The 27,712-nt window shown below is 40.0% G+C and overlaps 2 protein-coding genes across 11 annotated transcripts; both read right to left on the bottom strand.

The window, feature by feature from the left end:
- Positions 1-1,353: 1,353 nt before the first annotated feature.
- Positions 1,354-12,212, bottom strand: TEX30 (testis expressed 30). 5 transcript variants are annotated; one of them, XR_004966268.1, is made up of 8 exons: positions 12,100-12,212; positions 8,401-8,474; positions 7,690-7,920; positions 6,479-6,527; positions 5,805-6,010; positions 4,855-5,111; positions 2,407-2,562; positions 1,365-1,468 (listed from the first exon to the last, which is right to left on the bottom strand). XR_004966268.1 is itself a non-coding variant. In XM_036300710.1 (6 exons), exons 2-6 carry the CDS (start codon positions 8,413-8,415, stop codon positions 4,938-4,940), a joined length of 675 nt encoding a protein of 224 aa, XP_036156603.1. In that variant the 5' UTR covers positions 8,416-8,474; positions 12,100-12,212; the 3' UTR covers positions 4,722-4,937. The 5 variants fall into 5 exon arrangements, 1 of the variants encoding a protein (XP_036156603.1); XR_004966266.1 differs by lacking the exon at positions 2,407-2,562 and having other exon boundaries at positions 1,354-1,468; XR_004966267.1 differs by lacking the exon at positions 2,407-2,562 and having other exon boundaries at positions 1,354-1,468; positions 12,141-12,161.
- Positions 12,213-14,936: 2,724 nt separating this feature from the next.
- Positions 14,937-27,438, bottom strand: POGLUT2 (protein O-glucosyltransferase 2). Of its 6 annotated transcripts, XM_036297345.1 has the most exons (10): positions 26,941-27,438; positions 25,348-25,553; positions 23,639-23,844; positions 23,388-23,465; positions 22,687-22,859; positions 22,326-22,563; positions 20,377-20,586; positions 18,704-18,793; positions 17,300-17,407; positions 14,937-15,174 (listed from the first exon to the last, which is right to left on the bottom strand). In XM_036297345.1, the coding sequence occupies exons 1-10, from the start codon at positions 27,120-27,122 to the stop codon at positions 15,157-15,159; spliced, it is 1,509 nt and encodes a 502-aa protein (XP_036153238.1). In that variant the 5' UTR covers positions 27,123-27,438; the 3' UTR covers positions 14,937-15,156. The 6 variants fall into 6 exon arrangements, 4 of the variants coding, with proteins under 4 accessions (XP_036153238.1, XP_036153240.1, XP_036153239.1 ...); XR_004965764.1 differs by lacking the exon at positions 17,300-17,407 and having other exon boundaries at positions 20,372-20,586; XM_036297347.1 differs by lacking the exon at positions 17,300-17,407.
- Positions 27,439-27,712: the final 274 nt, after the last annotated feature.

The raw sequence follows: 27,712 nt of genomic DNA, 5'->3' as shown, positions 1-27,712 counted from the left end.
CTTTTTCTTTTTTCTTTTTTTATTCTGGGCCAGCTTTAGCTCTGAGGCTTGGTTCCAGGTCTTAGGCCTCCCCTGCTGAAAGCAGGTGTCTGGCCTTTGTTTACCTTCTGTATTTGAAACAATGTTGCAATCCTGCTGGCTGAAGCCTGGCTACTAAAGCAGGTGTCTGGGGTTTTGTTTAGCTTCTATATTTGTAACATATTGCTTAGCGTTGCAGCTCAGAGGCCGGCAGCAGCAGGCGGGGAACATTGGAGTCCTCTGTCACTGAAGCAAGTAAGCCTCATGTTCGCTTCCAGCTGCCTGGCTGCTGGACGCCATCTTGGGTGGCAGTTAATTTGCATATCTCCCTGATTAGCCAATGGGAAGGGTAGTGGTCGTACGCTAAATACCATGTTTCTCTTTTATTAGATAGGATTTTGTTCATTAGATCCCACAGATAAGTGAAATCATATGGTACTTCTCTTTCTCTGACTTATTTCACTTAGCATAATACTCTCCAGGTCCATCCATGCTCTCACACAGGGTAAGATTTCCTTTTTACCTCTGAGTAGTATTCCATTACGATAATGTACCACAGCTTTTTTGTCCACTCCTCTACTGATAGGCACTTGGCTGTTTCCAAATCTTGGCTGTTGTAAATAATACTGCAATGAACATAAGTGTGACTATATTCTTTTGAATTAGTGTTTCAGTTTTTTTGGATAAATTTCCAGAATTGGAATTGCTGGATCAAAAGGCAGTTCTAATTTGAATTTTTTGAAGTGTCTCCATATTGATTTCCACAGTGGCTGCACCAATCTGCACGAGGGTTCCTTTTTCTCCACATCCTACCCAATAATTGTTATTTATTGATAGCCATTCTGACAGGTGTGAGGTGCTACTTCATTGTGGTTTTAATTTGCATTTCTCAGATGATCAGTGAAATTTAGTCTCTCTTCATTTGTCTATTGGCCATTTGTATGTCCTCTTTGGAGAAGTGTCTATTCAGGTTCTTTGCCCATTTTTTTAATTGAAGTGTTGTTTTTGGTGTTGAGTTTTATAATTTTGCCCTGGCTGGTGTGGCTCAGTTAGTTGAACGTCATCCTGTGCACTGAAAGGTCGCTGGTTCAATTCCAAGTCAGGGCACATACCCAAGTTGTGGGCTTAATACCCAGTGGGAGGCTTGCAGGAGGCAACTGATCAATGTTTCCCTCTCACATTGATGTTTCTCTCTCCTTTCTCCCTTCCTCTCTCTACAAATCAGTAAAAACATAGTTAAAAAGGGAGATAATAAAATGTTAGAATAATCCCAATATCAAAGTTCCATAATTTAATGTTACCTGTATGTGACACTGAAAAATAGGAGAGAAGGAAATCAACCATTTTTTTTTTTCTTACCTTCTGGGCATCTGAACTACCCTTTTCTGGAAGTGCAAACTTTTTCTGAAACCAAGTCAAATCTTTATGAGCACGATCTCAAAAATAACTCCTAGGAAAATTAAAATAAAGAAAATTGGCATCCAGTGATTTTGAGAAGTCCAGGACTCTAGAAGGTCCTGTAAGTTCAAAATGTATTATCTTCCAATCCACTCATCACAGCTTTTAAAATTAAAAAAATTGCTGACATTTTTAAATATGTGAAATAAATTATCACTCTGAAGTCCTCCTCATCTCATAACCACATGCAGCACTCTGCCAGAAAAAAAATTTCTAGGGCTTCTCAGTATCTTATTATCAAGGGCAGCAGTGATTAAATAAAGTTAGGTATGTGTCAGAGTGGGTGTTTAACTGAGTTCATAGCAATTTACTTTAGCAATAATGTGTGGTGCTATAGAATTTTTACTTAAAAAATTTTTGTTGTTGTTAATCCTCTCTCGAGGATATTTTTCCATTGATTTTTTAGAGAGAGTGGAAGAGAGAGGGAAAGACAGAAATATTGATTGCCTCCGGCACATGCCCTGACCAGGGCAGGCCTGGGGAGGAGCCTGCAACCACGGTACATGGGCTTGCCTGCAATCGAACCTGGGACCTTTTGGTTGGCAGGCCAACGCTCTATCCACTGAGCAAAACCAGCTAGGGCTAAAAATTTTAAAATAATCCTCTATTAGTTTCACAAAAAGAAACACAATTCTAAGGGTAGTATAGGTGAGTTATCACTGCCCCATAATTCAAATGTAGAACAAAATTGACTGGACACACCATTTCCTATTACCACCAGGAATAGTACATTTTATGCTTTTTTTCTAAACAAGAAAATAAAAATGTAAGGTTGCCAGATTTAGAAAAAAACAAAGCTAGATGACCTAGTTTAAATTTAAGATAAATGCCAAATAATTTTTTATTATTAGTACACCTCATTGTTATGTAGGACATGACAGCTTGTCTCTAATGGGTCTGCGGATTATTTTTTAACTTTAAAGCACCTACTTTTATATTTCTTTTTACTGGATGGGTCTGTTGTTCCTCTTCAACAATCTACCATTATGCTGAAAACCAAAGTTAGATTTTACCATGGTCTCCTGGCAAATTTCCTTTTCACCCTGGCGGGTGATTCCAAGAAGTAGCTACTACTTGTGATGCGTCCTTGTTGTCAGAAATAAGGTGGGGCAGAGCCAGATTTAAGTCCTGATCACTTTTTTTCCTCAAAGTTCAGTCACAAAGTAGTGACAGTATGGACTATTAATGAAAATGTTAACACTACCTTGGATTTAGAGTACCTTCCCTTTGAAGATATAATTCTTAGTTTTCACTTATTCAAGATGAGTTGAGGAAAGAAATACTACTCTTTATAAATAGTGTTCAGGCCTCTTTGGTCACATAAGTTTGAGTGCAAGGAAGATATTTGGGGCTCTTACTGTCCCAGAGTATGAAAGACAGTAAGATCAAAGGCACATTTTAAATGTCAGAGTTTACAGTCTTTCAGTCTACTGGACCATAGCCTCCAGGAGTTACATGCTTAATTTAGGTTTAACTGTTATCTTGGGGTTTATCTTTGCAAAGAATGTCTTTGTAGAATACATGGTAGGCATTCATTACTTCTAGATAAAACTTCAGCAATTCCTCTGGATTTCAGGGTAAAGTACACCCTCCTCTCTGACTCTCCACCTACATAGAATGATTTTTAAAATTTTTTCCTATGAAATAATAATGCAACTGGCAAACAATCTCTTGCCTAAGGCAGGCATTCTCTAATTCATTTAATGTAACTACCTTAAAGGGGATTCAATGTTTTAACACTTTACTCTCTAGTTCCTTAGATTTTTCAGAGCTTACGGCACTGAACCTTTATTAGTATACCACTGAATAGCTCTTATAAAAACTGAAAAAGAACTTCTGTGTAACTCTCATGCTGATGCTTAAGTTTGCAGAGGTAAAAGGTTTCCCCTCCAGGGCTCTGTCATTCATATTTGTTACTTAATTTCCTTGCCTACTAATAAAAGTACAATTACCTAGTTTTCAGCACAAACAAAACACTTCTGTCCTTTGCACTGGAGACCTCTCATGTCAGTCTCAAGTGAGAAGAATTAAAAGTAAATGCTAATCCTGGCTGGTGTGGTTCAGTTGGAGTATTATCCTGTACACCAAAAGATGGTGAATTCAATTCCAAGTCAGGGCACATACCCAGATTGTGGGTTCAATCCCTGGTTGAAGTATGAGCAGGAGGCAACTGATCGATGTTTCTCTCATCCTCTCTCTAAAATCAATAAAAAAATTTAGGTTATTAAAAAATAAATGTTAAGCTAAATTTATTTTAAAAAATCATAGACAATAAAAAATAACGAACACCAGAGAAATCACATTACTAACTAACTAACAGTAATAGATACTACAGGAAAACACTCAGGAAAAAAATTGAAGTTTTAAAAAATCTAGATTGATTAATGTCACATTCTTTGAGCTATTTAAACATTGTGAACTAGGTTTTTATTCTTTATGTACCAGGAAAAAAGTCCCAATTATAGGCTTGTGAATAACAATATAAAATCAGGATTGCTCATAACGGTTAGAAATTCTGTGAATATCATATAGGTCACTACAACAAATATTTACTGAATAATGAAAGCATAAGTCATTCAATAAGTAACTAAAAACTGCTTTATAGATACAAAGGTGAGTAAAAACTATTCCCTGACTTAAAGGAGTATGTAATTTAAGTGGTATGGATTAGATATGTTAATAACCTACTGAGAAGACAAAGTGTGATTAACATCAAAGAGCAAGCTATTATGTGGGTTCCAAGGAGAGATATTTGTGTAGTCCATGTTACCGAGTACTGTGTACAGCAAGCATGTCAAACTCACTGCTGACAGGCCGCACGCCTCATTTATTTATAAACGAGGTGTATAGGTTTAGAGAATGGGGAAAATAAGGCTAAAATGTTGATAAGCCCTATTTTGCAGGGCCTTAAATTAAGGACTTTAACCTTAATAATCACCTTTGAACATCTTCCAAGTTTTTGAGTTGGAGGTATCAAGTGGCTTACTGAAGCAAGGAGACAATGAAATAGGAAAATCAATTAGGTTTCTGCAATTATACAGATGAGATTGTTGAGGGCCTGAATTAGTGACTGAATTTACTATAGTAAAATGAGTGTTGCTTTTCTGTTTTAAAGATGACACTCCTCTGCAAAATTACTTTCTCAACTGCAAAGAAATGACAAAAGTTCCACTGTAACAAAATTCAAATGTTTAATTTTTTCAAACTTAACTATATTAATAAAAATAAATTATATTTAGACTGTCTTCAACATTTGTGCATCATCTTTATAGAACTATGCTTTCAAAACACATTTTGTAAAATACATCAATTTCACAATTAAAACATGTTTTATAAATGGGGGAACATTAAAGAACATTAAGTTAGTTGAAAATATACCTCATAATGCTGAGAGTTATGCTGTTCTTTATCAAATTAACTGTATTTGTATTCAAAATAACATGGCTTTTAACTAAAGACAATTATTTCTTGTCCCTTTCAGTGATTTCCTGAATCCAAAACAAAATTTGTGTATTTATTTCTTTGAAAACATCATTCGTTGACCGTCCTTTCACTGCCATGGAATGATTTGCCTTCTCAATCCAGTGGATTTTATTAGGAGCTTGCATTTTCTGTGCGACTTTCTCCAACAAGTTCTAAAGGAAAAAAGAAGAGGATACTAGACTAATGATCTACTTGTGTCTAATAAAAATTCTCTCTTCTGCCCCACCTATACTAGCATCCATTCACTAAATATTCATTAAATACCTACTCTACGAACAACATTTAAGGCAAAGGAATGTGCAAGGAAATGTCTACTGAAGTGGCCGGAAGTCCCCCATCTCTCAGAAACAGCAATTCTACAGAACAGATCAAGCATTTAATGTTGATGATAAAAATTAAATTATAGAGCCAAAAAAATCTCCTAAAAATATTTTCCCCAAAGAAATTATATGCTCTAGGCTAGGAAATACACTGATATTTACTAATATGTACAAGTTACTATTTTTTTCTCAAGAATCAATTTTATAAAAAATTGGAGAATCTGCTTGAAAGTTGAAATGATAAACCAAATGTAGTCTAGTAATCCCCAACTCATAAGATTCAGATTAGTCATTTCCCAAGTAAAAAGTTAATACATTTACCAATTCTCATAGGGAGATTAATTTTGTCATTATGCTTATTTTAGGTTCTCCAAAGCAACAGGGCAACTAATGCACAAAACTCGAATTAGTCAAATCAGCATCTCTTTACCAGTAAAAAGACTGGCTGCTGCAGGTAATATATTGTTCCCAACATATCTGTCTTTCTTTCTCTCTCATGCACAAAAATATCAAGTTGTAATTCACCTTTTCACACATTTCATCTGCTGAGCCTGACACAAATAGTACAGGATCTTTTATACGAAAGAGATCTTCATCTCTAAGTTTATGCTGCTGTTTAGGATGGTGCAGTGGATAAGAAATACAAACGAGACCTCGAACAAAATCATTAGCATCAGCTGGCTCAATATGACACATTACAGAAGCAGCTGCTCTTGAGCCCATTGAGCGACCTAAAAAACAATTAAAATTAAGTTGTTTGAAGTATAAACATTCACAAAGTAGTGGGGATAATGTGGCAAATTAAATTTCATTTAGTTTATCCATCGTATTTGTAAATCAACAAATTAACTCTAAAAGGTGGCAAATAGCAAGTCATAATGGAAACTTATAAACTGTGAAGAGGTAAAAATTAATCCTAAATCAATTTAAAAGAAAGGAATTACTTTTCTGAAGGATTGTGAAAATCCTCATGAAGGAATCATATGAGAGGTGAACCAGATGTATAAATAAAAGGAGAAATCTTTGGGCTATAATACATATATATGAGGTTTAAATTTGCTATAAATATATAAAGTACTTTGATGTCATACAAGTGACTTTCCAGAACAAAACAAAAAATTCCTTAAATTAGCTTCCTGTAATCTATTTTAATTCTCAATGACCTAGTCCTATATTTAAAAACAAGTATTGTAACTTACCTCCAAGGAAAACACCTGCAAGTTTGTATTCTGAGGTCTTGAGGTAACTCTAAAAAAAAAAATTTTTTTTCAACAAAAAATTATCAATACTTCTATAAAACATTCCATTGGGAAAATCAACATATATTTCTCATCATTACTGAAATGTATGAAAATCTTTGCAAAGACAACCACAAATTCTTAAAGAGATTCTTCTTGAAAGAGGTAACTAATTCTTTGCTCTTCTGGTGATGCCTTCACTGTCAAATTATGTTGAGTAATACAGGCAAATATATAAAGCAAAAAACCCATTTTACCAGTCTAAAGAAGTCCAACATTAAAATACCTTTACAGAACAAGATATATATATAGATGGAAAGATATACACAGATATGCCAGTAAAAGCTTCCAACTAATACAAAATTTGATAATAATACTAACATCTTAATTTAAAGCTCTGAAAAACGTAGCAAGCTTAGAGTAATTTGGATTAAAAGAAATTTCAGCCCTGGCAAAGTAGCACAGTTGGTTAGAGCATCGTCCCCATACACCAAGACTGCGGGTTTGATCCCTAGTAGGAGACATTTGAGAATCAACCAATGAATACATAAATAAGTGGGACACATATCTGTCAAAACCAATAAAAAATAAAATTTCAGATTTACGTTATACAGGGATTTTATTTTATTTTAAATATATTTTTTATTGATTTTTTACAGAGAGGAAGGGAGAGAGATAGAGAGTTAGAAACATCGATGAGAGAGAAACATCAATCAGCTGCCTCCTGCACATCTCCTACTGGGGATATGCCCGCAACCCAGGTACATGCCCTTGACCGGAATCGAACCTGGGACCTTTCAGTCCGCAGGCCGACGCTCTATCCACTGAGCCAAACCGGTTTCGGCGATACAGGGATTTTATAGTTTCCAAATAACATATATAGAAAACCATGCTAAATGTGTACATTCATATTATAGTGGGCAAAATATAACTGTATTCTAAAGTTATATAATTCCAGTAAGAAAATTACATCATAAGTAGCCTCACTGGCAGTATCACGGAGTGATGTGAGCACTAATCTCCATGGAAACTTCAGACACTGCTGAGTTTCTAAGAAAACTCATTTAAAGATATTTAAATTAAATCAAATGACTGCTAACAAAATTTGTCTTAAATTTATTAAGAATTTTAACAGAATTTTGTTATAAGTAAATATAAAGAAAATTTCTTACCAAAACTGATTTATATGCCTTAATTCTATGTACAATATTAAGGCCTTTACAGGTAAACCTCAGGCAAAAAAAACCATGAGATGCAAGATGGGACGCCAGTGACATCAAATGAGGAAGATTCATATCTCCTGAAGCTCCGTGTGTAAGAATTATTCCATATGTTAAGCTCTTGTTAGGTACCAAACAAACAGCATCTAGTAATTTATTCCCAAAAGGTATTTTCAATTTAACCTGGAATTCAAAAGAATAAAGAGATCAGAAATTATTTCCTTGCCTATTCAGACAACTGAATAACTAAATGTTCTTCAAGATCCATGATTCATGTAACAGTCTCTGATTTAAAAGCAATGCTATTAATAATAGCTAATAGTTAAATACTTATTGTGTGTCAGGTACTATTTTAAGTTTTTTATAGTTATTAACACATTTAACCTTCCTAATAATACTATGAGGCAAATACTATTATTATCTCAATTTTACAGATGAGGAAACTGAGGCACAGTAGCTTAAGTAACATGCCCAAGATTATATATAGACACTAGTTGGATTCAAACTTAGGCAGTCTGCTCTAAAGTCCTTATTCTTAACCATTAGTGCTATACTGTTGCTCACAATACAAGCTGAAAATAAGAAAATTACTCTGGAACCGTATGACTACCAAACAACATCAAAGAATCTTGAAGATGCAGAACATATGAAAATATGTATTACCTCTGTATGACTCATTTTCACTGTTGAATAACAAATTTAAAGTGCATTACATCTGAGGAGCAAAGGACATCTCCCTGAAAAGAAGATCCTATTGTGAAAGGTGGGTTGGCAAACATGGATATGACACAAGAACTATAAATGAACACATTCAGTAGCTGAAATAAACACATTTAAAACTACTTCTCTAAAAACTGGTATCTTTACATATGCATTAATTATTTTCAATAATTAAGTTCCTATGGGCACTCAGAATAGGTTATAGGGCCAGGTGTGGGGCTGACAGATGTCATATAATACAAAGCCAATGTGTTACCTTAACATGGAAGCCCTGAGAAAATTCTTATCAAAAGAGGATGCTGTATATTGATATATATATAGATATATTCTAAGCATATTTATTTTCAACTATCTTTAACTTAATTTCACAGCATATTTCTATTAACCCATTTCCTTCACCATTGTTCTCACCTCTCCCTCTCACCATGCAAAAGTATATACCCACACCATCTGTTATGTGACTTTGCAGAACTTCCCAATAGGAAGGGTGTATATCAACCCTATTGACTTTGGGATTGGCTATGGAGCTTGCTTTAACAGAATATATGTAAAGGGTTCAATGTGCCATTTATGAGCAGGAGAAGGGCAAATTTCCAGAAACTCTCTTAACTCTCACCCTCAGCCATGAGAAAAGCATGCTCCAGGTACTTTTGTCTTTAAGCCTGGGCCCCTGAATGAAGACACATGGAGCAGATATGAACCCAAAACGAAAGCCTGGAGTGCGGCCTAATCAGATCTAAACCACTGAACAACCATGACATGTTGGAAGCCATTGAGAGTTTAGGGTTGTTACCCAGCACTCCTACTACTGTAAAAAACCTTTTATTGTTCAGGATATTATCAACATCAGGAACTCCATTATTCACCTTTTCTTTCCATTAACATTTTTAATTCACTGGATATGTTCAAAAGATACCAAAAATAATCAGTGGTTTCCCTCATTCTACTGTTGTCTTGCCACCAAGATCTCCTCTCCAAAGGCACCACAATATTATCCATTTCTTACATATTTTTCTAGATACTTTATATGTACACATACCCCTCCTTTTTCTTTTTATAAACTGGTGATATTTTTCTTTGACCCCCACCACACACACTTTATAACTTGATTATTCTTTTCTTTATATAATAAGCATCTTTCGTTGTATGTTATGGCTGCAGAATATTCCAAGGAAGGGTTAAACATAATTTATTTCACCATCTGTTGATGAATTTTGAGACTGTTTCTAATCTCTTGCTAAAATAGTATTGCAATGAGTAGCATTGTACTTTTATTTTCACGTGTGTAAATATGTCTATAATATAAATTATGACAGAGGAACTGCTGTGTCAAAGGGTATATTCATTTGTGACTAATTTTGTAAAGAAAGCATTTTATTTTCAAATGGGTAACACATGCACATGTACAAACTTTTAAAAGAACAATTATGTATACAGTTGTTTCCTCACATTCTTTCCCACCAGTCACCATGTTCTTTTCTCTTCCCATAAGCAACCACTGTGTCCAACTTACTATTTTCCCTTCTATGTGTAGGTGTGTGTAGAAAAATGTTCTTATTTGAGCCTGAAGGGTATTAGTCTGACTGCAAAAGTTCTGGGATTTGAGCGGGAGAAGGGTGAAGCAGTGTCCGTTTTCATAAATGTAACCCCATCATTAACTGTGCCAGAAGTCCTCTGTTTTATTCTCAAGATAATGGGAGAAAGGTGTGAATGGGAAAAGAAATCCAGATCTAACTCGTTTTCAAATAGATGTTACCCAAGTCTTTACCTAAGCCCTCTACATCCATCCTCAGCACCATTACTTTCACGGCCAGCTTCTGTGCAATCTTAAGATGTTTGTGCTTTACATACAACTAGAGGCCAAATGCACAAAATTCGTGCCAGGGGCTCGGCCCTCGCAGCCCTGGCTTCAGCTGGAGGGTCCTCCAGCTGCCCGGTCCAATTAGCATGTTGTGCTTTCATTATTATAGAAGATGGCTCCACAGTATTCCCGCTGCTGGTTCAGAACTAAGCTAAGATGCGCTAAGACATTTCCTTTCTAGTGCCCAGTATTTGATCGCTTTGTTTCCTTTCCCCTTCTCACCATCCTTGTGGATTTGTCTTTTTAAAAAAAATATATATTTTATTGATTTTTTACAGAGAGGAATAGTCAGAAACATCCATCAGCCGCCTCCCGCACATCCCCCACCGGGGATGTGCCCGACACCAAGGTACATGCCCTTGACCAGAATCGAACCCAGGGCCCCTCAGGCCGCAGGCTGACGCTCTATCCACTGAGCCAAACTGTTGAGGCTGGATTTGTCTTTTTTAAAAAAATCCCTTTACTGTAACTCTAGTGAGATTTCAGGAGGGAGGAGAGTCAGATACGTGTGCTCAACCCACTATGCTAACCCAGAACGCTCCACCATTCCTCGACAACTTGGGCTTTCGCTTTCAGGAAAACTCTGCTCCCTTCCAGTAGATGGGCGGTCGGTCTGTTGTCCAGAACTGGAGCACAGGTTCTGGAGCACAGGTTCTGGAGCACTCGGGAAACACTGCACGGTCCCAGGACAGCCCCACCACACCCCGGTCGAGGCAGGCTGGGTGATGGTGTCCGGCTCTGGGTCCCCACGGGGCGGGTGGAAACCCTCGCTCAGTTTCGGCCTCTTGGGCCGCAAGCGGAGCAAACCCCGCCGACCTCGCCGAGGCGCCGCGCCGAGAGCGGACCTTCTCCGCACGCACCGCCTGCAGCGTCCCCACGGCGTCGGCGTTCACGAGAGACTTTTCTGACTAACGCGCAGGACGCGGGAAGGGGTCCCATCTCAGGCTAAAGCATCGAACACGCCACGACCACTGTCACGTCCCGCTGGGAAAACGGGCCCCGCGGGCCGGGCCGGCAGGTGCCGCTCAGTGGTTGACCGCGGAGCCAGGAGCCCGGAGGCAGGGCTGCAGGCCGACTCCCTGCGGGGGGCGGGCAGGAGGCAGCCCGCAGCTGATGTCTCTCATCCATGTTTCTCTCTCTCTCCCTCTCCCTTCCTCTCTGAAATCAGTAAAAATAAAACACGTAAAAAAAAGAGAAAAAACGTGTGCTATTAAGTCGACAGCAGTGCGCTCGCTGGAAGTCATGGGTCAACGGCAACGTCGGGAGTTCAAGTCTCCGGGGCGGAGTGGGGGGCGGGGCGGGGGCCGAGAGCCGGCCGCCGGGTCTGAGCGAAGCCCGCGACGCCGGAGGCGGCACTGGACGCGGGGTCTCGGGAGCTGAGGGGTCAAAGGCGCCTGAGCAACGGCTTCTCCTCCCAACCACCGCGCGGGCGCCGGGCGGTGCGGCGGCCGCGACGAGGACCCGGGCGACCCCCAAAGCCCCAGGGGCAGCTTCAAGTTCTTGGCCGGGGACCGCGCTGCCTCCGCCTGGCTCTGCCCGCCCGCACCGTCCCCCACACTCCGGCCTCCTCACCCGCCAGGCGGATGGAGCCCGGGCGGCCGGAGCCCGCGGGCGCCGAACTTAAACCGACCGCCTCACGGAGCCGACAAATAGCCCCCGAGAGGCGACAGCCGCGAGGCGACAGCCGCGAGCCGAAGCGCTTCAGGCGAGGCGCCAGGCACTCTAGCTCTCCGGGGAGAGACCGTCCCCGGCCCAGGAGCGCCCGCCGCCGCCGCACTTACCGGGGCCGGGAGCGTGGCCGGGAGCACCTAACCGCCCTTACCCGCCTCCGAGAGCAACTCTCACGCCCGCAGGGACCGGCTCGCTGCAACCGCCAGCGCGTTCCGTCGCGGCGCATGCGCGCGCAGGCCCCGCCCCCGGGCGCGCGGGAGGGCGCGCGGGGCACGCTGGGAGCGGGAGTTTTTCCCGCCGCCGCCCGCCGGGACCGAGCCACGTGTGCACGCGAACGCGTAGGTGGCTGACGGGCAGCCTCGGGCCACTGCCCACCGCCACCTTGTCCCACCGCCACCTTGTCTCACCCTGCACCCTTCCCCAGCCCCGCTACGCCATTAGGAGTTACGCAGGTCAAAACAGCGCGGTGGCACCTCTCGCTCCCCACCATTCGTGGGTCCAGTTGGCTCTGTTTGCCAATATAGACAGAATCCAACCCCTTCTCACACTTCATACCAGACCGGTCGGAGCTCCAACCATCGTTTTAGCCTGGGCTATTGAAACAGCCGGATGACGGCTTGTTCCCACGCTCCCTCCACCTCGTCCCTAGGTTATCAGCTCTGAGGCCAACTACACCCGGTTGAAATGTCAGCGCCTGGGCTCAAAACCTTCCGAAGGCTTCTCACCTGGCCCGTCATCAAAGGCGTCACAGTGAGCGCCAACGTCCCCTCACCGCTTATTCTTCTGCTTCCTACCAATTTTTTTAAAAAAATATATTGACTTTTTACAGAGAGGAAGGGAGAAGGATAGAGAGTCAGAAACATCGACCAGCTGCCTCCAGCACACCTCCTACTGGGGATGTGCCCGCAACCCAGGTACATGCCCTTGACCGGAATCGAACCTGGCACCTTTCAGTCTGCAGCCCAACGCTCTACCCACTGAGCCAAACCGGTTAGGGCAAATCAATACTTCTTGAATGAATGAATCTTCCTCAAGCCCAGTGTGGTTGGTAACTGTCCTCTTTTCTGCCACAGAACATGTAAGGAAATAAAATCCAGAAAACCACTTGTCATTGATCTCAAGCATTTTCCTCAATTACAAATCTTTTTTTTAAAGTTACCTTTATTGTTGAAAGTATTACAGATGTCCCCCCCACCCCCACCCCCCGCCCATTAAACCCCTCTACCCTAGTCTCTTCCACTCCCTGGGCCTTCCCTGCACCATTGTGTGCCCACGACTGTGCATATATGCATGTAAGTTCATTGGTTAACCTCTTCCTGTTCACACTCCCCCCGGCCCCCCACCTCCAACTTTTCTCTGAAATAGTCTATTGCATGCTTCAATGTTTCTGGAGCTTTTTTGGTTCATCTGTTTATTTTGTTCATTAGATTCCACATGTAAGTGAGATCATGTGATACTTGTCTTTCTCTGACTGGCTTATTTGGCTTAGCATAATACTCTCCAGGTCCCTCCATGCTGTCTCAGAGGGTAAGAGATCCTGCACTACTTACAATAGCTAAGTTCTGGAAACAGCCCAAGTGCTCATCAGTAGACGAGTGGATTAAACAACTGTGGTACTTTTACACAGTGGAATACTATGCAGCTGTAAAAAAGGATCTGAATTACAAATCTTAATCAACATTTCTTGACTCCTAATTTTCTAGCTATGCTTTTAAAAACAACTTTATTTACATGCCATAAAATCCACTCTAAGAGTTCAATTCAATGATTTTCAGTAAATTTAAGACCAAATGCACTAGAGGATGGAAGATTCTTGCTAAAAGGACTAACCAAGGTTCTTGCTGAAACTGGATTTTATAAGGAAGTGCACTTATGCACCTAGAAGGTTCAGGAGTCTGACTAGTTTGTCAAGAAAAGAATCTTTTTAGTAGTTACATGGGTGTTTTCTTATAATTATTATTTTAAAAAATATATTTGTTTCAGAGAGGAGAGGAGAGGGAGAGATAGAAACATCAATAATGAGAGAGAATCATTGATTGGCTGACTCCTGCAAGCCCCACACTGGGAATCAAGCCTGCAACCCAGGCATGTGCCCTGACCATGACCTTCTGGTTTATAAGTCGATTCTCAACCACTGAGCCACGCCAGCCGGGCTTCTTATAATTCTTTTTAAGCTGCAGACACATGTTATGTTTATGTACATAAGACACAACACAATTTCTCACAGACTATTTAACTGTAAGGTGGATGGAAGGGAACTATTAGATAAAGGAATCTGTAAAATATTGTATTATGGTTCAGTGTTAGATTTCAAGTTCCTTTTTAATTAATCACATTTCAAAGTGATTTTCATTCGGTCAGTCGTCATTTATTTAATATTTATTGAGCCTTTCTAGTTGGAGGTACTTTATTAAATAGAAGAAGAGCATGGTCCCTGTGGTCAAGCTGCTTACAATCTGGTAAGGGAAAGAGACAACCAACTAGATCACTACCACATAGCATGGTAAATGCAGGTGGAAGATTCAGAGGGGTGATTCCCGAAATGAGCATTGAAGGCTATCTAAGCCAGAGGAAGAAGAGAGGGTCATGGCATTGCCGACCAAGGGGAAAGCATACACAAGCAAGGTAAGAAGCCATTGAAAGAAGGTAAGGGATTTATTTTTCTGGGTTACAGAGTACACCATTAGGAAGTCATGAGGGATTTGATTAAAGATGTAGGCAGAGACCAGATTATGAAAGGCCTTGTAAGATGTATTTATTAGGTTGGCTGTGAGTAACTTAAATCCAAAATAATAGTGTAAACAAGATAGAGGTTTATTGCTTTGTCATGCAAACCACATTTCTGGGTTGCTGGTGGCTGCTGTCATGTTCCACACTGAGTCCAGGACCCAGACTCCCCCTCTTTTTATTGATCCAAACACAGTTAATAACTAGCATATCACAGGCCTTTAAAATAAAAGTGGTTTTATTATAAAATTCTAAAAATGTGCTTTAAAAGACAGTCATGGAAATACTGCATAATAAGAAGAAATATATCTTCATGACCCAGACAATCACATAGCATATTTTATATTGTCCATAGAATTAATATTTTTAAAAAACATTCTTCTTTTCAGTTAAGAAGAGTCTTCAGAGCACCATTATTTGAAGAGAAGGTATTCTGCATATCAGAGTTCATCTTTGGTCTGAAATGAAGAAGCAAAATATTTAGAGCCATCAAGAAGTCATACATGAGTTTGGAAGACTTATATTAGTCTATTAATTGTTTTCCCTTAAAGATGAAAGAAGGGAAAAAAAGCCAAGTTACTGATATAGACTTAGAGGGTCTAGAACTGTTTTTGGAATCACCCACAGGTAGAGTTTCATAGGACTACTGATGCAGCACCCAAACATCTAAGGGTGTGTATAACTGTAAAGGGCCTTGCGTTATGAATGGTCAGTGACAGGGTATGGTACACAATGAAGAAGAAATAAACAAAGCTGTCATTCCAGGCCCCCTAACTTCTACAAATACGTAGAATCATTTGACAGCCCTTAATACACTTAGACAAATATAAAAAAATTTAAAAAAGGGAGTGGAGAGAGGAAGCTGCCCAGTTTCATTTGGAGTCCACAAAGTGTTCTGACACCAAATCACTAACTTTGTGAGAGGGTACCTTTCAATTCTGGCAATTGGTTTTGTCTCTGGATTTAACTAATTTTATGGTTTTTCAGCATTGACAAGAGTTAACATTGGTTGATGATATACCACTTTCAAGGGCTATTTGGTAGCAAATAAGTTCTCAAAAGAAAACCAATACAACAAAAACTCTATAATTATGATGTTGCTTAAAAATGTCAATATATAGCCCTGACCGGTTTGGCTCAGTGAATAGAGCATCAGCCTGCGGACTGAAGAGTCTGGGTTTGATTCCAGTCAAGGGCATGTACCTTGGTTGCAGGCACATCCCCAGTGGGGGGTGTGCAGGAGGCAGCTGATCGATGTTTCTCTCTCATCGATGTTTCTAACTCTCTATCCCTCTCCCTTCCTCTCTGTAAAAAATCAATAAAATATATTTTAAAAAAATGTCAATATATATTATACTAGAGGCCTGGTACACAAAATTTGTGCACTCGGGGTTGGGGGTGGGTTCCCTCAGCCCAGCCTGCACCCTCTGGTAGTCTGGGACCCTTCGCTCCTTACTGCCTGCCTGCTTGTTGCTCCTTACTGCTTGGCTCACTGCTCCTTAGCACTGCTGGAGGTGGGAGAGGCTCCTGCCACCGCTGCTGCTGTGCTCGCCAGCCTTGAGCCTGGATTCTGGCTGAGCGGCGCTCCCCCTGTGGGAGTGCTCTGACCTAGTCAAGTGCTCCTGCATTGAGCGTCTGCCCCCTAGTGGTCAGTGAGCATCATAACGACCAGTCATTCCGCTGTTTGGTCGATTTGCATATTAGCCTTTTATTATATAGGATTATAGCTATAAATCAGAATTTTATACAATATACATTCCTTTAAACAAACAAATAACTATAATCAAAACAACCCTCCCCTACCACACTGTCTTTATACACAACCATGCACACAATTTGAAAATGAGAGACTAGTTTTTTGGTCCTTGCTTTCCTGTAATGCAGCTAGCTGATTCTGAACTAACTTCTTCTTTGGGATCAGTTTGGTTAATCACTAAATGAAAGCATTTACTGGATGACCTCTGAGGTCCTTTTTAGCCTGACAAGTCCCTATGTGAATCTGCCTTTTTTAAAAAATATTTTTTATTGATTGCAGAGAAGAAGGGAGAGGGAGAGAGAGATAGAAACATCAATGATGAGAGAGAATCATTGATTGGCTGCCTCCTGCAGGCCCCCCCTCCTAAGGATTGAGCCTGCAACCCTGGCATTTGCCCTTGAACTTGGGACCTTTCAGTTCTCAGGCTGATGCTCTATCCACTGAGCCAAACCAGCTAGGGCTGAATCTGCCTTTTATAAACAAAATCAGTATGTGGTGGTACCAACAGTGATTGCTTTTCATGGATAATTTGCTAAGATGAATAATCATGGTTATATATATTTTTATCTCTAAATTCAAATGCCATACGATGTGAATTCTCACATTAAAAAAAGACCTCTGTCCACTTTGCTGGGAGCTCCTACATCTTCTCACTCAACTGTATCTCAGCACCCTTTCTTTTGCCTTGTTATTATCTATTTTATCTATCTCTCTGGTAGAACAAATTGCTGGGAGGCTGCAGGAGAAACGCAAATTATTATTGCCTGACTGAATAAAGACTTGGATCAAAGTTAGTTGTTACTCTGACATTGGCTAGTTCTGGTTACCTTTTTCCTGTGGCATGTGCAAGGAAAGAGGTCATCCTCGGTCTGTGGTTCTACCCTCTTCATGCCCTCTCGGATTTGGGGCTCACTCACTTGTAAATTGGCATATTCCTGTATAAGCAACAATACAAAAGCATTCCTTACATGATGCTTAGAGTATATTTACCAAATTAGATGTGCTAAAACTTGCTAGAATATGGTTCCATTAAACTCACACGTGTCAAGTGACAATATGCAGGGTCCACCATACTCCCCTTAAACATTCCACAAGAGTTTTTGAGGCAACCGTCCTTTGGACACTGGCTGCCTATTTCTAGGGGATCTCTTCTTATTCATCTTTTATTTATATGACTTGATTTTTAACTTATTTTGTACTGCCTTTGCATTGCAGCGGGAAAAAAACCTGCGCACATAATCTTCCTTAGACTGAGAATTTGAGGACAGAGACTATTTTTGTCTTACCTACCATGGCTTATACAGAATCAGTTACCATCTTCACTCATTATGTGCTCCTTCTGTGACAGGCTCTGGACTAGGTGCTTATGCACTAGTATATGTGAGTTGAGTATATGTGGGTTGCAGGGCATTATCCACTACTGCCCTGTAGATCTTCAGGAATTTAGATAGTAAATCCCCCACTCCTTCAGTTTACACCTCCACCCTCTCCATCCCTTCACCACCCTCTAGAAGTAATAAAGGGGAAGAGGCCAGTGCAGACCAGAAAAAAGTCTGACTTTGTCTTGTAGCAGAGCCCAAGATATGGGGCTCAATATCTGCAATTCTGTGATTTTTTAAAAAAAAGCTTAATTTATATCTAGTATAATTGTTAGCAAATTACTTGCTTACTACTGCTTTTTTTAAAAAAAGAAGCTTTCAAATTCAGATATGCTTTAATTATGATACCTAAATGCTAAGGTCCGTGAAAATGATTTCTCAGAGAAATCATGGCTCACATGGAGTCAGCACAACAGTTCTAAACATGCCTTGCACTGTGTAGACAAAGAAATGGTAAGGCAGCAAGCAGTAATATTGTACAAAGAGAAAATATGAATCCATGCATAGTAATTCTGCAGAATCAGATGCCAGTTTCCTAACCAAATACCACATAATTCTAACATTATTACCTTTCCTTTAATGTTGTAGCATTATCCAATAGCTAATCTTTGGTTTTCTTCTTTTTTCAATATTATTTAATGTTTGTCCTTGATTTTCACCCACAGAGGTACATTTATCTCCTTATATAATATACTTTCAGACATTGTTAAGTGAAATGATATTATAAATATTATTTATATAAATATTAATATATATACACATATTATATAAGTAATACACACAATATTATTTCACTTAACTACTAATATGATCAATTACAAGTTAGATGTCATTTTCTTAGAAAATACTGACCTGGAAAAGTTTAAAGTAATAACAGAATATGTCATCACCCATGAGATTATTTCTTGCAAATTCTTGTCCTGTTTTTGCTATCTTCTTTGCCTACGGGACCAACAACAAAAAAAATCCTTTCATGAAACATTTTTTTCCCCATGCAGACATAGGAAAACTGATCTTCAGAGTACATTTAAGTGGGAAAAATATCTTTGGGGTTAGTCTTTCCTGGTACAGGGAACAGTTAACAGAGTATGTTTGTTTTAATTAAAAGGAGTTTTTAAGACTTGAGAGTTTGAGAAGTCATATTAAACCTTCTAGCATTAAGTCTCTCTTGGAGAGAAAGGGTTTACATTAAATGAAGTAATAATGACTTTGTAAAGTAAATGCAGGATTAAGCTTAATGCACTGCCTTATTTTTCAGAAATGATTTCAAAGTTTATTTCATGCAATCCCTAATTTTTTAAGCTTTATTTTATTTAAAAAAATCTTTATTGTTGAAAGTATTACATATGTCTTCTTTTTCCTCCCATTGACCCCCTCCAGCCCACTCCCGCCACCTTCCTGCCCCAGGCCTTCCCACCCCACTAACTGCATCCATGGGTCTTTGGTTGATTACCTTCCACCCACCCACACTCCCCTTCTTTCCCTCTGAGATTCTACACTCTGTTCTATGCTTCCATGTCTCTGGATCCACTCCATTCATCAGTTTATTTTGTTACTTAGATTCCATATATGAGTGAAATCATGTGTACTTGTCTTTCTCTGACTAACTTATTTCACTTAGCATGATACTCTCCAGGTTCCTCCATGCTGTCTCAAAGGGTAAGAGATTATGCTTTTTTACCAGTGCATAGTATTCCATGGTGTAAATGTACCACAGCTTTTTTATCCACTCATCTACGAATGGGCAATGGGCTGTTTCCAGATCTTAGCTATTGTAAATTGTGTTGCTATGAACATAGGGTTGCATACATTCTTTATGATTTGGTGTTTCGGGTTTCTTAGGATATATATACCTAGAAGTAGGTTCACTGGGTCAAATGGCAGTTCCATATTTAATTTTTTGAGGAAACTCCATAATGGCTGCACCAGTCTGCATTCCCACCAGCAATGTACTAGGGTTCCTTTTTTTCCACATCCTCTAATCCCTCATTTTAATCCATAGCACAGTTAGTTTTCCCTCTATCAGGCTAGCTTTCTTATGTTCCTAGCAGAAGTGAGGGAGTGCTAGAGGCTCAGATCAACTTGACTAAAAGAGAAAGCATAGTCAAAGCCAAGGTTTAGCTTTTTGTTTCATGTGCAGACTAGACAGTTAAACCAAGCCACAATACCTGTGTTCATCCTTAATGGAACTGGGTTACCCATGGGGCTTCCTATTTATAGGTAAAGGTCTATTCCGAGCCGACTGAGCAGACATTTAAAATGAAGCCATGAGCCCGGCCAGCATGGCTCAGTGGTTGAGCATTGACCTATAAACCAGGAGGTCACAGTTTGATTTCCAGTCAGGGCACATGCCCGGGTTGCGGGCTCGATCCCCATTGTGGGGCTTGCAGGAGGCAGCCAATCAATGATTCTCTCTCATCACTGATGTTTCTATCTCTCTCTCCCTCTCTGAAATCAATAAAAATATATTTTAAAAATAAATAAAGGAGGCTATGATATTGGGGTACAAGGAGAACTGACCTTACCTCTTCATCGTGATCTTTTGCCCAGTTAAGTTTTTCTAAAAGATCGCTCAGGTTGCTTTTGACAGGAATGTAATGTCTCCAGGGCTGCAGCTCATTGTAAAAGTGTTCATAGTAGATGGAGTCCTGCTTCAGCACAACACTGTCGCCGACTAGAAGATATGGCAGGCGATATGCTGCGACAGTGCCATCAATGTTTATTTGATACTTGTGCTGTGAAACAGCAGTAAAATGTAAGACCCTCTATTAAATTTCTTTTTTTTCTACTATCATTATTCTCCTCCCCTTTCACACAAAGAGCCTCACTGTCTTCAGATATAAACTGGCCAGATTTTGCCCACTGCTTTCACCATGTAGTAACTGCTGTTATATAACGTACAGATCTAGAGTTGAAGGCTTATTTTGATGCTCTCCTAAGTTTCACAGACCACAAGTCTAATGTTGAAGCAGCCAATAAAATAATAAATAACTGTTGTACTCAGGCTACAACCTAAAGAAAGATCGATTTATGGTGACTGTAATTTCCCTACTACTTAATTAATCACATGTGAGCACCTGCTGATGGCACATTCTATACCATGTTAACCATACCTTTTACACATTAGGTGGCCACACACAAGTTTTAAGGAAATTAACAAGCTCTGAGGCAAGTACATCTCTGAATAAAAATATTCATAGCATTGTGCTAATCAATAGTTCTTAGCTCTAGCAAATTCAATAGCTAGGAATAAAGCAAAGGCATGACAGAATACCCTGAGGATGGATGGCTGGTATTAGCTCTCTTTGGTTTTAACCATATTTCAAAAATCTCTTATGATATGCGTATGGAAACAATGACAACTCAACTTAGGGAATTCTTTAGGTCTACCTGCTGCCATGTGACCCATCAACAACAAAAAACAAACTTGGCCATATACAGCATAGACAGAGCTCACTAATCACTTGCCTTACCCACCTTTCTCACCACCACATGGGACTTCAAAAACAACTCATTGGTCTAGAGAACAGGGCAGTGTCCTACTGCGTGAAAAGTGGAGTTGCTGGAAAAAGGATCCCTGCCTGGGAAACATGAGCAGTACACCTTCTAGCTACAGAAAGAATTCCCACGCAGACCATTTGGATGGATTTCAAGTCATTTCCCCACCAGAGGCCTATTTAGAGACACCTGGTTTACATCTTTTTTAGTCTGTTGTCAAGCTGTGGCTCTGGGAAGAAGTATTTGTAAAACCACTTACATGTATCTATTAATAAAAAAGATTTTTGAGCTGAAATGTATTATCTTGGGGGTCAACTGGGGTGAAAAATTATAGCTCTCCCCCGGCCCCAAGCTCCCTGATACGTATTTAATGTCAGGGTTGGGTACTGAGTACAGACCCAGGCTGCCAAACCAGTCCCTGGGGTCCCATGCCCTGAGAGTCCCTGAGTTTAATGCTCATCTCTCCCGTCCCTGTAAGTTATAGGCCTCAATTTCTCTCCCCGAAATGAAGATACAGTATTCCCTTGAACAACATGGGGTTTAGGGACACGGACTCCCCCCCTATCTCCAGCACTGTCAAAATCATGCCTATAACTTCTTCTTTTTCCTTCTTCTTTTTTTCTTTCTAACTTTTGATTTCCCCCAAACAGTTGTCCCTTTGTATCCATGGAGGATTGGTTCCAGGACCCCCACAGATACCAAAATCCAAGGTGATCAAGTTCCTTATATAAAATGGCAAAGATCAATGCACATAGCTGGCCATCCGCATCCATAGATTCCCACCCTCACGTAAAAATACTGTTTTTGATCTGCAGTTGACTGCATCCATGGATTCAAAAGCTGGAGAAATAGAGGGCTGACTGTATATTGAGAAAAACCAGCCTGTACATGGGTCTGTGCCATTCAATCCCATGTCGTTCAAGGGTCAACTGTATTTGGAAAAACAAAAAAGGATTGGTCACAGATGAGGCCATACCTTGAAGAAATCAAAAAAGGAAATGTGTTTCACAATGGGACCATAGAGGCTTTCATCGTGTTTAAAGAAGAAAAAGTTGGTGAAGGCAGCATCTATGAGCTCTGGGTGTTTTCTGCTGAGTTTAACCAGCTCAAGTCTCTCTTTTCGGCTGTCTCGGCCTCTCCAGACAGCTGTGGAGTTTTTGCTTTCCCAGGGAGGACCCGTGTTAGCTTGCACAGACATCATATCCAGACTTACTCTGGAAGACAGAAAGTACAACACATTTGCCCTCCAAACCATCACATCACAAAGGTTGTTGGGAAAGAACTCACCAAAGGGGGAAAAAACCAAGGCTCTGGGTCATCTGTGACCCGTCTCTCACCGGCCCATGGTTTCTAGAACAGAGTCCGTCAGGTCGTAGGTGGGCATCACGATATCCTTGGAGTCTGTGGAGCCACACCAGGAAAAGATCGGATGAATGTGTGGACTGGATTTCTTTTTTTCCAAAGGCCAATCTCCCAAATTAACAAAAAACTCCACATCAGGCATCCTCACCTAGGACAAAGAAAAGAGCTTACTAACACGTCTGGCATTGAATAATGCCTTCTACTGATCAATGTGCGTCCTTGTGAAAAGAGGTGAGGACATACAGGGACCATGGCTTGTGAGGAGAGAGACTAGAGCGATGCAGCTGCAAACCAAGGAATGCCAAGCATTGCTGGGCACCACCAGAAGTCAGGAAGAGCCGAGAAGGGTTCTCCTCTGTAGGTTTCAGAGGGAGCACAGCCCTGCTGGCACCTTGATTTTGGACGTCTAGTCTCCAGAACTGTGAAAGAATAAATTTCTGTTGTTTAAAGCTGCCCAGTTTGGAGTAGTTTAGTACAGCAGCCCTAGGAAATTCACACAAGCACCCCACAAGACATAAAACTTCAGAACAGTATTATAATAAGGCCCATATAGGGCACCTCTGATGTAATTATTATTTTTAGTTTGAAAAATTATATTTTAAAACCTGGGCTTAGTTAGAGGGCTGACTGTATATTGAGAAAAAAATGTTATATTTTATATAAGAGAAATACTTACTTTTCTAGTCAAAGAAAGTAGTATGGCATCCATGAAAATTCTAAAACCTACATGTTCGCCATGAGTCTTGATATAAACCTGAAAGGTAATTGAATGTTTATCACATTAGTCTAAAAGTATTGGCAGGCTTCACTGAGATAAAGGTTATCAGAATGAGCCTCAGGATGATTTTTAGTAAAGCTAGCTGTAGCCAAATGGTCAAAATAAAAAATCACTAAGACAGACAAGCAAACCTCAAGCACAAATTGTACCTTGTTATCCTTCACGGTATAGTGACACAAGCTCTGCCTTTGTCCAAATCTCTTTGGGATTTCTTCGGCAATCTTTTCTGGATCAACAGTAGGGAAATGCACCAGATCTCTCTGAATCTGAGCGATGGTTTCTGGGCAGTTCATCTCCTGTAGCCAGGCTGCACTATCTTCCAAAGGACAGTCACAATTCTCGTGGTAAACCGGCCCTAATTACACACAAGCAACAAATTATACCGTAATAATTTCACTCAGCATTTGAAACACGTAACAAATATCCATTACATGACTTCACAGATTTTGCCGAGGTTATTAGGAAGGGTATTTTGTCTTCTGTTCTGACAGCTCTTCACAGTAAGGTCGTGATATTTTCACAGTCAGGCCTGCTTTGCACGAGTTCTAAAGAAAGCCAATAGTAACTAATTTTTGCTCACAGGCTATTATAGTCCATTATTTTTTATGTTTTGTTACTTAAAACTAAGCAAACATTGGTAAAAATATATCAAAGGAGTATGTCTTTTTTGATGAAAGACAAAAGTGATATAAAATTAATATTTCAATGATCTCTTATAAAAACAGTTTCTTAAAGTGTCTAAGGTATTTTCCTCAATGAGTAAATCATCATCAATAACAATATAAGTAAACAAAGAACCATTACTATGTTTGTTTTAAGAATTATACAAAAACAAGAGCAATCTTCAAAACAGTTCATTCAGCCCAGCTGGTGTGGTTAAGTGGTTGAGCATCTATGAACCAGAAGGTCATTGTTTGATTCCCATTCAGGCTCAGTTGCAGGCTCAGTGCCCTGTAGAGGACATGCTGGAGGCAGCAGATCAATGATTCTCTCTCATCCTTTATGAAAAAAAAAGTTTATTCATATTGTAATTAATTAATTATATGTTTATAGAAATAATACTAACAAAATATAGCAGAATCTGAATTGAGATTTTACTGTCATTCCTTTCTATAATTTTCAGATTCCCACCTGACCCAGGCAGTAGTCAACAATGGAATGTTTTTTAAGGTTTATATTGTACCATGTGGTCCTGGTGGAATGTGGGAAATAATTTTAAAACATTTGCCTTTATTGGAGGTGGGGAACAAGAAGAATTTGTGTCTCTGTATATACACTGCTTTTCCACTGTGTTAGGGTACTATCTCCATTGCTATGGAAAGATATGGCTCTAGGTAATGCAGCTGCAATATCTATATATCTATATATCTATATATCTATATATCTATATATCTATCTATCTATCTATCTATCTATCTATCTATATATATATATATATCTAATTTCTCCAGAAAAATACTATTGGAACAAAGAAAAAACAACAACAGTTAACTTCTCCCCTTTGCTTCAAGCCCTTTCTCTTCCTGAAGTGGTCAAATTTCAATAGTGCTTATCAGTTACTGTCACATACCTCCAATTAAATAAGTGTAATCTATGACCATATTGTATATAGCTTGATTATTCTTGTTAATGTGTGTCTTCAGGAAACAAATTCTCTATTAGTGTGTTCTTCCCTTTTTAGTGAATTATAATTTCCCTTCAAATCTTGCATTTCCTCAGGACTTTAAATTTAGCTTTCAAGGAGAAAATGTCTATTTTTTTCTTTTAGTGAAAAAATATCATGCTAATTTTTTTTTTAAATTAAAGTACAGGTATCATTGTATTCAAATTGTTGTTTTAAAGTTATGTTCCAAATTACCTTTTAAAATATATGGGGATTTGGCCACATGTTGACCTTGGAATTTAACTTCAACCTTCAGATTCTTGTAGCTTGCATACATTCTGTATCTGACTATGAAGGACCCATCCTTGCGGTCTAAAACCTGGACGCCAACTCTAGTGAATTGCTCATCTGGTGCCGAGATTTTAATCTGGAATATCTTTTCACCTGGAGAAGTTGTGAACCTGTGATGGGTAGAAGAATAATATAGAGAGATTATTTTAAGGAACAAATGCACAAAGATTATGCTGTCCAGTCTGTGAATCTTACTCTTCTCCTTCATGTTCTCCCCCTAACATACACTGTCTTCTCTGTTATGCTTTGAGTATCAGAATGAATCTGATGGATCAGAGATTTTAAAAAGGAGAGGATGCCAATAGCCAAGATAACATAAAACAGTTTCATTAGAAAACTGCAAGGGAATATGTTACTAAAACTAATCGATGTAAACATAGAATGTACTTACGCATTTCATATATAAAAATATTCCTGTCAACCTACTATTTATTTTATGTCCATCACATGTGGAAATTTGTGATCAAATAGTGCCTCTAAAAATATTTTGAAAAATCTCTCTCAATGATTCTTTTAAAAATTAGTATTATAGCCAAGGTCAGTGTTTGTCAGTGGTTAGTCAAACCATGAACAGAAAGGTTGCAGGTTCAATTCCCAGTCAAGGGCACTTACCTGGGTTGCAGATTCCAGCATTCAGAGGGCTCCCTTACATCTCTCTCCCCCTCCCTCCCTTTTATTCTCTCTCTCAAAAAAAAAAAAAAAAAAAAATCATTGGAAAAAATATCCTCAACTGAGGATTAACAACAAAAATTATAAATCATGCCCAGCATGGGCAAAAGCCAGTAGGTAGTGTATCATCTAAGTGACACCGTATGAAAGGTTTTTTTTGAGTGAGTGCTCTTGCTCTTAAGATTATACTTAGTTTCTCCAATTATACTATTTAATATCTTTTATTTGCTTTGGAAAACGTATTCCCAAGGTTTTTTTTCTTTCCTACAAAATATACATGGTGAGCAATTAAAAAAAGACAATCATTTCAGAAGTATGTGAATTCTAGACATAAGTTTTGAGTATAATTTCAATTGTCGAGTTCAATGGAGTGAAACAAACGTTTGTTGCGAACACATATACTTTCCCTCTAAACGCTAAGGTTTCAAATAGTGCTTGATTATTCTTTTTGAGGTGCAAAGCACGTTTACCTGCAGATGTGCACCTGGAAACGGAGGGCAGCACCAAGGAAAAATGAAACCAAGTTTCTAACAACTGGATCCAAATTCCTTATTACAGGTTATGCAAAAGTAGTTGTCTCTCCAGTTACGTGGGAATCCCTATGAAAATAGCTAGGAGAAGAGCTCATTCGGAATTATTTCGAAAGCTCTGAGAAAGATTGGTTGGAACGGAGAAAGACAGTTACAACCAGATGTGGATAGCACCCAAATATCCTGAAATTTAAACTGCTATGGAGAAAGGAGTTCGTGGGCGGATAAAACGGGAAAGAAGTAGCAGTAAGCTTTATCTGCAGTCCAAAAATAGTTAGGCAGCTGTTTCTCAACTTACTTATTTCCGGATGCATCCACCGCCTGGATATAGAAATAGCGCGCAGGAAGAACAACAGCTGCTTTTAGTCCTGGTCCCCATACTTCACTCTTCTCTGGGCTCAGTCGCCTCTCTCCGCCGGTCTCAGCAAATGCTGGAACTGTCCCCAGAAAGAAGTAGTAAAGCAGCAAAATGCTAAACATTTACGAGACGGACTATCAAATAATCCACGAATAAATGAGGTATCGAAGACGGACAGAACGAGCTGCGGTTTGGGTAAGGGCACGTTGGCCGATCGCAGCAGCAAAAACGGCTCCCAGAGGTGTGGCTTGCTGTGCAGGGCAAGGCGCGCGGGTCTCCACGTTCCCCAGGAAAATCACAACCGGAGCGCGGGCTTGTGCAGCTGAAGGACAGTCGTTCTGCTGAAACGGGCAAGAACCGCACTGCTCCTCTTTCTCGGGACAATGATAAACTTGCTTTGCTCCTGCAACTGGAGCATCATTGGGGGCGAATCCGTCTCAGGTTCCAGTCCAAGGTGCCCGGCGAGGGGATTGGCCGCGCGCGTCGGGCCGCTGAGTAAGGCTTTCTCTAAGTGGATGGTGGATGGACACGCGTCCCGGCGCCGTGGCTTCCTGGGACGTGTAGTTCGCGCTGGGACCAGCGGAAATCCTGCCAGGTTTCCCCATCTCTCACTCATTTATTTGTTTTGCGGTCAGGGCTTCCAGGGAACAGATAAATACTACATCTCCAATAGAAGGGCACGCGGGCCTGGAGGCACAGCTAATATTTTTTT

This window comes from Myotis myotis, unplaced genomic scaffold (genome assembly GCF_014108235.1).
Source record: "Myotis myotis isolate mMyoMyo1 unplaced genomic scaffold, mMyoMyo1.p scaffold_m19_p_3, whole genome shotgun sequence".
Classification (NCBI taxonomy): domain Eukaryota; kingdom Metazoa; phylum Chordata; class Mammalia; order Chiroptera; family Vespertilionidae; genus Myotis; species Myotis myotis.
Note: the sequence above shows the minus strand (reverse complement) of the source record. Positions and strands in the feature narration are given on the sequence as shown.